At 38.5% G+C, this 12,152-nt stretch overlaps 1 protein-coding gene across 1 annotated transcript in view; it reads right to left on the reverse strand.

Annotated features, from left to right (window-relative positions):
- The window catches only part of ANO4 (anoctamin 4), a 129,939-nt gene that overhangs the window by 18,809 nt on the left and 98,978 nt on the right, over positions 1–12,152 (reverse strand). Inside the window, exons 17-19 of the mRNA XM_054988549.1 lie at positions 11,373–11,409; positions 10,440–10,551; positions 9,028–9,085 (exon numbers count right to left, since the gene is read on the reverse strand). Of these exons, the coding sequence (XP_054844524.1) occupies positions 9,028–9,085; positions 10,440–10,551; positions 11,373–11,409 (207 nt within the window). The remainder of the gene's footprint in view (positions 1–9,027; positions 9,086–10,439; positions 10,552–11,372; positions 11,410–12,152) is intronic.

Raw genomic sequence — 12,152 nt, forward strand, 5'->3', positions numbered from 1 at the left:
GGTCAAAGACCAGACAAGTAATGGCATACAATCTAATTAAAACATACAGTCAAGGTAAACCGTATTGTTAACAGACCTATCCAACTAAAAAACATTGAATTTCCAGGATCAAAATTCTTAAATATTTAAAACTTTGAAATGAATAAAATATTTAAATATTTCCCCCTACAAAATACTTCCTGAGTCGTATGGCCTGCACAGCAAATTTTGCCACCTTTAAGGTGGTTTCTTGGTCTCTATTGGCTAAAAGCTTATCTAAATAAAATCTATCATTTCTTCCCAGGAACTGATTGCAAATCTGAGTTATATAGGCAGCTCTGATATTTTGGTAAACTTTACACTCAAAAAGGACATGTCCCCTCATTTCTATCTTCCCAGTCCCACATACACACACTCTTTCCTCATATGGTTGCTTTGTATATTTACCCTCTATGACCGCTGATGGTAACATATCCATTCTAAGAAGGGTAACTGCTCTCCTGTAGTCAGCTTTGTAAATATGGCATTGTCACCTTGTTTAAGTTTTCTATTCCCGGACGATAACCTTTAACCTGACTCAGGTCATGCTGTCTTTCAATGTCCAGAATTCTTTGTTTAAGAAAAGGTTTAACAGAGCTGTGTTCCATATTCAGCAAAAACTGTTTAGAGAGAGACCATAATAACCCACTTTAGGATCCATTTCCTTAATCCAATATGGTATACTAGAATCTCTCACTATTAAGCTGGCTAAGACAGAAGGTTTAGTCATTAATTTAAACCAATAAAGGATGACAGCAATCCATAAGTGTGCTTTTAAGGTAACCATACCGGTTTCCAAGCAAATACGTGAATTGGAGGCACAAAAGGGAACTTGTAGAATATGCCTTAAAAACTTTGATTGTACTTTTTCTAGAGACTGCCAATAGGACTGATACGGTATTATACTCAGTGGCGCCCCACAAAGTAATTAGGCGAGAGACTTGGCCTTAAAAATCCGCCGCCACTACATTCCGGCCCCTGGAGGACCAGTAATATTTCTCAATCGCACCCGCACTTTTGGATGTGCTTGTTATAACATGGTCCACGTGCACTTTTCTTGAGCCTGAAGCCTGGAAGACCATTCCTAAATATTTAAAACAGTGAACTTGCTCAATATCCACTGAGTTAATCTTCCTCTGGTATGTTCGAGGTCTGTTTGCGAAGGCTAGAACCTTTGATTTTTGGTAATTAATTTCAACATGGTTGGTCTGGCAATATGGAGCTAAAATTTCCATAGCTCATTTAAGGCCAGTGAGAGTTGTAGAAATTAATACTGTATCATCTGCGTATAACAGAACGGGGACATGCCTGTTAGCGATCTTAGGGGCATGCACCTTAGGGCAGCTTAAATGCTCCCCTAAATCATTTATGAAAAGTTTAAATAAAGTTGGTGCTAAGATGTAGCCCTGCTTGACACCTTTCCCTTACTTCTGTAAGGCGGTGTTGTGGGCCCATCCTTACCCAGATCTTGGTGTTCCTGTATAAGGCCTTTATTAGGGTCAATAATCTCTTTTCAATTCCCATCCCCCTTAACTTTTCCAATAATAGGTTCCGATGTATCATATCAAAAGCAGATGTGAAATCTATAAAAGCTGCATACAAGGAAAATATATCATTAGAAGAATATTTAGTAATAAGATGATCTAGGACTACACACATTGATCCAAGGCAGAACATCCCAACCTAAACCCAGCCTGTTCTTCCCTCAAAATCTTATTTTGTTCAATCCACTCACTCAATTTTCCTTTCAGATGACTAGCGTACAATTTGCTTAGTATACTTAAAAGGCTAATAGGTCTATAATTATTTGGGTCACTTTTATTGCCTTTCTTTTTTTTTTTAAAGAATTTTTATTGGATGGGTTTACAAACATAAACATAAAAATCATTATCATTATTCACCCCTTTGCATTTTCCCCATCCTTTCCCCCCCCCTTTTCTGGTGACTCCCCGCAGTTTTCCATACCCAACTTAATCTAAAGAGTATATCATATAAATTCATAAAATCTATAATACTAATGTAATATATATCTATATTATACCTACTATCTACTCTAACTATATTACTTATCTTAGTTAAAAATATAAAGATTACATAAGTAATAATAAGTACATATGCTAACTAAGTAAAACAAAATTACATACATATCCTCTGTAAATATACTATACTAATCCCATAACATATAGTAAAATATACCCCCTTTTAAGCTTAAGTAAGTTTCTATCTCCCCTACTTCTCCAAAGACCACAATTTCCCCTTCATGTCCCACTTTTTCTCCACATATTTCTTAAATTTTTCACAGCTTGATGTATAGTCCAATTCTTCTTGTTCTTTCAATTTCCTTGTTAATTTGTCCATTTCTGCCATGTTCAAAACTTTCAAAATCCAATCTTCCATAGATGGTATCTCCTGAGTCTTCCACATCTGTGCATAACACATTCTGGCCGCTGTGATCATATAAAACACCATGACTCTGTCCGTTTTATCAAAATCTTCTAGGTTCATACATAATAACAGCAATTCCGGGGTTTTATTTATATTCCTTTGTAAAATATCTGACATAACTTTAACTATATCCCCCCAGAACTGCTTAGCCTTATCACAAGTCCACCACATATGATAGAATGAACCTTCATGCTGTTTACATTTCCAACACTTATCAGACATCTGGCTATTACCATTGGCCGACTTCTTCGGTGTTAAATACCATCTATACAACATTTTATATACATTTTCACGCACAGTGGTACATGCTGAAATCTTAACTACATTTTTCCAAACCTTTTCCCAAGCTTCCATTGAAATTTCCTTATTACAATTTATTGCCCATTTGACCATCTGCACTTTAACAACTTCCTCCTCTGTAAACCATTTCAATAATATCTTATATATTTTAGAAATTATTTTCTTCCCCCCCTGAAGCAAACACTCCTCAATCTCAGAGTTTTGTAGTCTAAAACAATTTTTTCTTTTGGCTTTCTCATATAGGTCTTTTATCTGCATGTATTGAAACCATCCATATTGGAATGGCAATTCTTCATTACCTTTAAGCATATAGTTATTCTTCTGTATCTCAAGAATTTCTTTATAAGTCAACCAGTCTTCCCCTGCATATTCTGTTCTTGGATTTACTACTTCCGCAGGGATGATCCACATTGGTATAGTCTCTTCTATATATTTCTTGTATTTAGTCCATACAGCAAACAAACTTCTTCTGACATAATGATGTAGAAACATAGAGTCTGCTATTACTTTGTCATACCATAGATATGCATGCCATCCAAATAGTTTATTATATCCTTCCAATGCTAACAACTTCAAATTCTTCAATGTCATCCATTCCTTTAGCCAGTCCAGACATATCGCTTCATGGTATAATTTAAAATTTGGTAATTGTAATCCTCCTCTATCTTTCGCATCATAGAGTACTTTCATTTTAACTCTGGGTTTCTTTCCAGCCCAAACAAAGTTTAACATCATTCTCTGCCACTTCTCAAATTGTTTACTGTCTTTAACAATAGGTATTGTCTGTAGTAGAAACATCATTCTTGGAAGAACATTCATCTTAATTACTGCAATACACCCTAACCATGACAAGTTCATTTTATTCCATCTAATCATATCTTTCTCTATTTGTTGCCATAACTTGTCATAGTTATTCTTATATAAGTCAATATTCTTCACTGTCACTTCCACTCCCAAATACTTAACCTTGTTTACTACTTCACATTCCACCTTGTCCATCAGCTCCTTTTGTTGTTGTTTAGTTATATTTTTGCAGAGTATTTTGGACTTCACCTTATTAATTACAAAGCCCGCTATATCTCCAAAATCCTTCATTTCCTTCATCAATTTTGGCATGCACTCTATTGGATCTTCCACTATCACCATTATGTCATCAGCAAAAGCTCTTACTTTATATTCAAATCCTTTAGTCCTCAATCCTCTTATTGAATTGTATTCTCTTATTTGCCTAAGTAGAATCTCCAGTACCATTACAAACAGAAGTGGGGAGAGTGGACACCCTTGTCTTGTTCCTTTTCTTATTTCCAACTTTTTGGTTACATCCGAGTTAACAATTATATTTGCAGATTGGTTTTTATATATTGCCTTTATTGCTTGTATAAATTTCTCTCCCAACTGCATCTTCTCCATTGTTGCAAACATAAAATCCCAGTTCAAATTGTCAAACGCTTTCTCCGCATCCACAAAGAAAAAACCAACCTGCTTCCCTGGATTTTTATCATAATACTCAATAGCATTCAACAACACTCATAAGTTATCTTTTATTTGCCTTTCCGGTAAAAAGCCGGATTGATCCTCTCCAATAAATTCCACTAGCCAAGTCTTAAGTCTTTCTGCTAGTATCTTTGCAAATATTTTATAGTCATTATTAGTTAAAGATATTGGTCTATAATTCTTAACATTACTTAAGTCTAATGTCTCCTTCGGTATCAATGTAATATTAGCCTCATTCCATGTATCTGGCATCTCGACCCCTTCCAATATTCCATTCATCATCTTTTGCATCAGTTGTTTTAAGTCCTCTGCCATCACTTCGTAAAATTTTGCAGTAATTCCATCTGGTCCCGGAGCTTTACCAACTGTAGTAGCTTGTATTGCTTGTAACACTTCCATTATTGATATCTCAGCACTAAGCTTCTCTTTCAACTTCTCCGGTACCTTTGGTAAGTCAATCCTGTCAAAGTAGTCTCTTATCTTTTCATGATCCACTATTTTTTTCTGATATAACTTGGCATAATATTTGTAAAATGCTCTCTCAATCAATCCTTGATCATATCGTTCCTTTCCCTCTTCCTTTCCCTCTTACTTATTACTCTTTTCTCTCTCTTTTTCTTTAATTGCCACGCCAAATATCTCCCTGGTTTATTAGCTCCTTCAAATGTTCTTTGCTTCATTTTCTTCAACTTCCACTCCACTTGACTCTATAAGTGATATCCAAATGAGTCATCATTTCCTCCTCTGTTTGCCCCCCAAATTTTGCCAATATTTCAGCTACTTGTTTAAGGGCAGATCCTTCCATTTTTTCTGGAACTGCCCTCATGCGAATCTGTCTGTCCATTGCTTTGCATTCCATCATCACTATTCTTTCGCCCATACCCATAGTCTCATTCTGTATAGCCTCTGTTCTTTTCTCCCCATCCTGCACCAACTGCTGCGTTTCTTGCACCTTTTGTTGAGTATTCTGTAAATCTGTTTTTATTGCCTCCATCTCCTTTTTAACTTCCATAATTTCCGATTTGATAGCTTCTTTCATTTCCGTCATTAGATTTTGCTGTAATTTTTGTATCATCTCCCGAATCTCTTTATTTCCATCAGTTATTTTCTTATCCAAATTTTCAATAGCAGCCTGCCAGTCCTCTTCTTTTTTGGAGGCCATCGGACTTGCCTTAGGTCCCCACGAATCAGCTCTCTTTCTTAGCTCCGTCTTCTTTTTAATTCAAATCTCTATTTTTATATATCAAAAGTTTTTGATGTTTGCCCTCAGTTAAAATGGCAATTGAGGCTTCCCTTACCCTTAAAATGTTGGGCGATGTTTTTCTATGGTTCAAAATGTCAGGCGATCTTTCTCTATGGTAATACAGTCACACCGATAATCTTCCCTTACTTTCAATGGTGAATCCTCTACTTCCGTTTCCTTTCCCTTACTTTCAATGGTGGGTACTTCACTTCCTCTTCCAGCTTTGTTTTTCTTCCGGGTCCTCCTGCTCTTCCTGACCTCCCTCGCCGCTTTTTCTCTCTATCTCCTCTCCGTCTATTGTTCTCCACTTCCTGTCTCATGGCACACCTTCCAGTTCCCACGATCCGCCCACCGCGTCGCTATCTCCCCAACCACAGGTATGCAAAACAATATTCTTCTTAGCTCTTTTTAACTTTTTCTCGTTCTCAAAACTCCAATTAAATTGCTCAGTCTTTTAATATACTTTTTCAGCTTGGTAACTCAGTCTTTAGTTCTTTTAAAATTTAAGTCTTTATTCAGTAAAACAGTCCGTTGGGGGAGATAGTAATCTTAACTTAATACAGACTTCTTGGGATGTACTCACTGCTTCAAACGTCCAAATCTGTTCAAATCCGTTCCCGAGGCTCGGGGATCAAAGAGCCTATGTCAATTTAATGACTCCCGAAGCTGCTGCAGAGATTTTGGCCGCCCTTCTCCAAGGAGGATCTCAAGGCTTGGGGGAGAAGCCCTTAATTCAGAGCCTCCCACCCGCCGAGACCCTTCACTCTCAGGGCTAAAAGCGTTCTTGCTGGATTTCTGACTAAAACCCGGGGGCTGTGGGCGATCTGGAAGCCCCACCAGCCCAAAAAACAGCACCTCAAATGATCCGGAGCTCCGAATCATGTCGGTTTCTCCATTACCCCGAACCAGAAGTCCTTTTATTGCCTTTCTTAAAATAGGGACTATAACTCCTGCATCTCGACCTTTAGGCGTTCTTGCTGTCCTGTCTATTTCAGTAAATAGTTTAGCAAGCAGCGGAGCCCACCGATCTATGGTCGAATCCACATTACTCATTCTAAGTCGCATGTTCCCCGCATTCCCCACGCAATCCCGAGTGCCGGTCACATTACCTCATTAAACAGACGCATTTCATTCGCATTTCTCCCGAATATGTGGTTACAGGTTTTCAACGGGAGTTTCACGGTGGCCGTGAATGGGCCAATGCGCAATTTACGTGGTTTTTTTTAAAAAACCACCCCCCCTTCCTGTCTCTCCGGCCGTTCTGAGAGTTCCTATTGGCTGATTCAACTTGCAAGTGCTCCGTAGTCTGCAAAAGACTGTTTTTGACTTCATAGCATTGGATTTATTGATTGTGCTGTTTCTGAATCAAATCTGGTAGTTTGAAAAATCATTTTGGGGTGAATCCATCCTCAGAACGGACTCGCAAAACTTCCTTTTTAACTGTTTTTTATTTTTTTTATTTTATATTACTGTAATATCGAAATTATGAAATATCGAAATAATGACACTCCAAGGAAGTGAAACTTCAGTAAAATTCAGGCACTGAACTGTCCTGCATAGGAAATGCCCACGAAAGCTTCCCACATGCTTCCAAATTTCCCAAAAAGAAACGGGAGAGAGCCATCAGTGCTGTCAGTGGGGGAAAGAGAGGCATCATTATCGTCAATGATGTTTCTTTATAAGGCAAAATCGGAATAACGGAAAAGTGCGCTAAAAAAAAATTTAAAAAATGGGCGGGAAAAAAAGGTCCCGCCCAAAAAAGCGGTTTTCGAGCGGCCGTGCGACCGGAGGGATGCGCGAGAAAGACGGATTTGAAGCAGGAATGTGAACGAAGAGGAAAAAATCGCAGATTGGAGGCAAACGGAAGATATCCGATAAACATGCGGGTAATGGGTGAATGTGGATTCGTCCTATGTTTTCTTTAATTAGCTTGGCAGATATTAAGTCGAGTCCAGGAACTTTTTTTGGTTCCAAGGTTTTGACTAAGGATCTTACTTTGGAGGGTTCAACAGGTGGCCATTCTGGTATATTCTCTAAATCCTCCAACACGGGTGCTGGCCCCTCTGCCATTTCATATAGTTCCTTGTAATGATTTTCCCAGGCTTCTGGCGTAACAGCATTAGAAACCTGGGAAGGAGTTCTATCGAAACTGTTTGTCATCAGCCTCCTTATTTTAATTTGGTTTTAATTGTTTGCATCATGTGTTTTTATAAAGCTTGTTTTAACTTTTAGTAGCTTTGGTGCCCTAACGGGGTAGAAAGGCTGGAACACAATGAACGAACAAACGAATGAACGAACTCGTACTGTAAATCCTTTATTCATTTTGTTGGAGATCGTATGGAGATTTTTTTTTACAATCCTCACTAAAATCACTGGAGATTACCTGGTAGAAAACATTCCATATAAATCTCCCCACGCAGTCAAAGGAGGCATTGCTTCTAACTATGTCTTTATCTGGTTGAAATGATGAAGACAAGGAGTTAGGATGCCAGGGATGCCCCTGGAATAAGTAGGAGCTTTTGGGTGTGGGACAGGTGAAGGGGGAGTGTCACACAATGTGGGGACATCACTTTTAGGTGAAGACCTAAAATCACATTACTGCATTGAGTAACACTCTAGGAATTCCCCCAATCTCTATAGTAAACACCTTAGAGACTGGGGGAGTTCCTAGAAAGTTGCTCAACACAGTAATGTTAATCCCCCCTCCATTTCTTCCTTGCTGCTCCACTGAGCAAGCGTAGGATTTGTGTGTGAGGAGTGTAAGCAGGAGTTTGCCTGCTATCAGGGGCCTATAATGTCACTCATATCATCAAATTCCTGCCTCAGAGAAGCTTATAGAACTGCTACTTTGGGGGACTAGCAAGATAGTTAAAATCTGTTATATTAACAGGTTATTTGCCCTGGGTTCAGTGCTCTTGGGGAATTTTTTCCTGCTTCTCCACAGCATTATGGTACATTTGTGCACCTCCTGGGGTTCCCACATCTTTCCCAAACCTGCTTTTCTGCAAAGTTTTAGGAAAGATCTTAGAAAAGCCTGGATAGTTGCCCTGTGAGTGGGAAATTTTGGATTTTTCCAGTCCTGTCCACACAGCTGCCATTTTCCCTGCCCCTGTCCCCATGGTGGCCACTTCCTCCCATGCCACCAGAGGGGTTTGGTTTTGTTTTAATCAGCAACTGAATGCTGCTATATTGTTATAACAATATAACAATCTGTGTATATACAGGCAAAGGCATATTTTTTATTTTAAAACCCTGAAAAAACCCTGGTGGCACAGGGTGGTGGCTGCTGCTGGGAGCCTGAGGCAGGGAAACTACAGAGAAGCCTGCCCTGTGCAAACCCCATTTTCACTGTGCTGTATCTATCAGCCACAGCAGCAACAGGGAAACTACACAAACTTGTCTCTGGGTGGAAACCGCCACTGTTTGCTTCTTAAGGGGCATTTTCACTGTTTTGTTACTTTCAGATTTTATTTTGATATATTGCAACAGTGTATAGAATCACCTCTATATTAGTAGGAAACACGCACCTCTTCCAGCCTCCATCTGTTTATCAGCCTCAGGTAGGCACCAGGGTGACCTGTAAATCTTCAAACATAAGAGAAATCATCACCTGTTTTGCAGTAGATTTCTGGTCACTAGTGAGGTCACAAACAGGGCAAGTTCCAGTGCAATAATCCCAGCTATGGCTAGTTTGAAAGGGTTCATAAAGACATCTCTTGTCTAGTCTATTTTTTTTTAAATTGACCATTTTAACTACATTTGCATCTAAATGTCAGTATTCCAATATACAGAAAACTAACTGATTCAGCATGGAGATGTGATCATTTTGAGCATGTTTGCCTGTAATGTTTCCTCATAAATTCCTTTTTGCAAAAATTACAGAAATGTTAAAATGTTTTGCTCTTAGCTAAAAAGCTAGAAAGCACAATTCACTAGGACACCTCCTATGAAAGCTCCTCCACCACCGGCAGATATTTATTTATTTAGAAACCATTTGTTGTCCTATTGTGGACCCAGAGTAGCTAAGTTTGTCTTGCCCTCCATTTTATCCTCACAACAGTCCTGTGAGGTAGGTCAGGATGAGAGAGAGTAATTGGCCCAAGGTCCTCTGACAAGCTTCATGGCACAGTGGGGATTTGAACCTGGGTCTCCCAGATGCTAGTCTTACACTCTAACCACTATATCGCACCCTGAGTGCACCTAAGCTCTTGTACCTCATTTAAAAACAATAAACTTTCAGTTATTGTTAATTTAAGTCTGAACAATCAATGGTACAACAGACACCAACAGACAGAGGGGAAAGGGCCATTAGCTAAACCTGGAGTTTGCCACCTTTTGTAATTCTATAGCAAAACTGTCAAAATACAAAGCAAGAGATTGACAAAGATTAACTGCATTAATGAAAACACATAATTTTACATTACTGAAAATGGACATGTTTCCATAGCCCAAACTCTGGCTGTTGTAAGTCCTTTATTAGGAAATGGTCTGTCAATAAGTAATAAATATTCATAGGGGAACTCTGCACAATTGTTTTAGTGCACTAGCATTCATGTGTGCATGATTCACAGCTAGATTATTGGCAGCTGTATACCTCTATCATTTCCCCAGCTGAAAAGCATCTCTAAGAAGCCCTTTAATCCCGGTAATTTTTTTTACCTGCCATTCCTTCCACACAATAGTTATTCTAGTATCCCACCTACCCCTCTGATATACTGTAACTTAAAGATTTCATTTTCTTTTAAAAAGAGTCATATTTGGTCCCCTACTTTTGGTTCTAGAGCCATAGGTTACTCTGCACTTGACTGCCTTTGGTTGAAAATAGATGGTTTATTGAAGGGATACATTTAGCATTTAGTTGAACAGTGTTACCATTTTCCTTCTTTGGAAACTTTCTACAGTTTTCCAGGTGGGTAGGATGCATATTTGTTAATCTTACCGTCCAAGGAAGAATGCTATATAAAAGGTAGAGCTGTTCAGATTGACAAATTGAAAAAGGAACATTTTCAAAGTGAAGCTGTTCTCCCACTCAGACTCAGTACGAGGCTGTTCTGTGAACGAAAGGAGAGCAGATTTCAATATACTGATCCTGAATTAACTCTCAGATTAATAGTGGGCCTTTGGCAGAGACTTAATGCTGATCATGCAGCCCAACCCTATGCATGTTGACTTGGAAGTTCAACCAAACCACTGAGTCCCCACTGAATTCAATGGGACTGACTTCCAATAAGTGAGTGTAGGATCAAAGCTTTAATGTTAGGAATAGACAGGGCAAATTTTATCTGCAAATAAGCTAGAGAAATGCTTAAAATTCTGTTCTGTTTTACAACTGGCTTTGCAAATTTGCAAGAGGTGAAAAGAAATGGATGACTTTGTAGGAGGGCACATTTCTTATTTCTGTTTGGATAGCAAGCTGAAAAAGGCATTTGTATTTTTATGTACTTCAGTCTCATAAAATGGGGCCACATCTACTGTATTCAATAGTTACACTGACAGAATGTGCTCTAAGATGCTGGATGATGATGAATTCCAAACTGACTTCCCTTTGGGGAAGGCTTTGTTTCTTATTCCTTGAGAACACAGTAGGCCTGACTGCGGCACAGACTTGCTAAGGGTTCTTTGCGACATGCTGCAGAGACCCCTTAGCAAGGAAGCAGCTGAGAGAAACAAAAAACATGGCATGCTTATCATGGCAGAAGTGTTCAGGGCACTGAAAAGTATACCGTAAATATTCCAGAGACAGATATACAGTAAACTCTGCCAATCTGTGTGTTTCTTTAAAAAAGTGTTAGATTCATTTACTCAGTAACTCAATATGAAACATGGAATAAAATGCTCTTGAAGATGCTACATCATTTTTATCATCACTTACCTAAATTTGTAAGAAAAAGAGCAACCTTTTCATACAACTGCAATTAAAAAAATATGATCAATTAAATTATCATTTAATAAAACACCGATAGAATTTCTGGAACGATTCTAAGATTACCTGCAATACAGCCTCTTTCTTCTACTCCTTTAACCACAAGAATGACAGCTAACATACAAGGAGCAAAGATTTATTTTTGAAACGCTAGCTACAATTATTGGCAGTGTCTCACACAACCCACTGGACAAATGTTGCTGTATGCTTATATAAACTTACATTTCAGACTGAAAGAAGAGCACACAAAAGTCTTTTTAAAAAACTGAAATTCTATGAGCAAGTAGTTTGGTGGGCATGTGAGTGGAAGGAGGTTGAATCCAGTCACTAGATGGCTAACTTGTGGAATTTCAGCTTTTTAGAAATGGTTATATTCTCAGATCAAGAAGGAAAAAGGCACATGTACCACTCATTTGAGTATACCACTCCTCATCCAGATAAAGATAAATGTGCAGAAATTTTCTTCTATATGCGCAGCGTAGCTAGCTTCACTGGGGTGTATGCATGCAGATTGGGGGGGGGGCATTACTCTACAATCTTTCCAATTGTGGCTGACAAAGCTTTTGTATCTGTTCATCTGTGCATTTTGTTATTTTAAAAGCTTAACTGAGTATCCCACTTGTTTTATATTTGATAGAAAACAATATTGATCTTAACAACCTTTTGCATTCTAAGATAAAGCCAGAGACAATTTCAGTGAATGGCTGTGTGGTTGTCTTGGAGATGTTT

The sequence above is a fragment of the Eublepharis macularius genome, chromosome 9 (assembly GCF_028583425.1).
Source record: "Eublepharis macularius isolate TG4126 chromosome 9, MPM_Emac_v1.0, whole genome shotgun sequence".
In the NCBI taxonomy this organism is placed as follows: domain Eukaryota; kingdom Metazoa; phylum Chordata; class Lepidosauria; order Squamata; family Eublepharidae; genus Eublepharis; species Eublepharis macularius.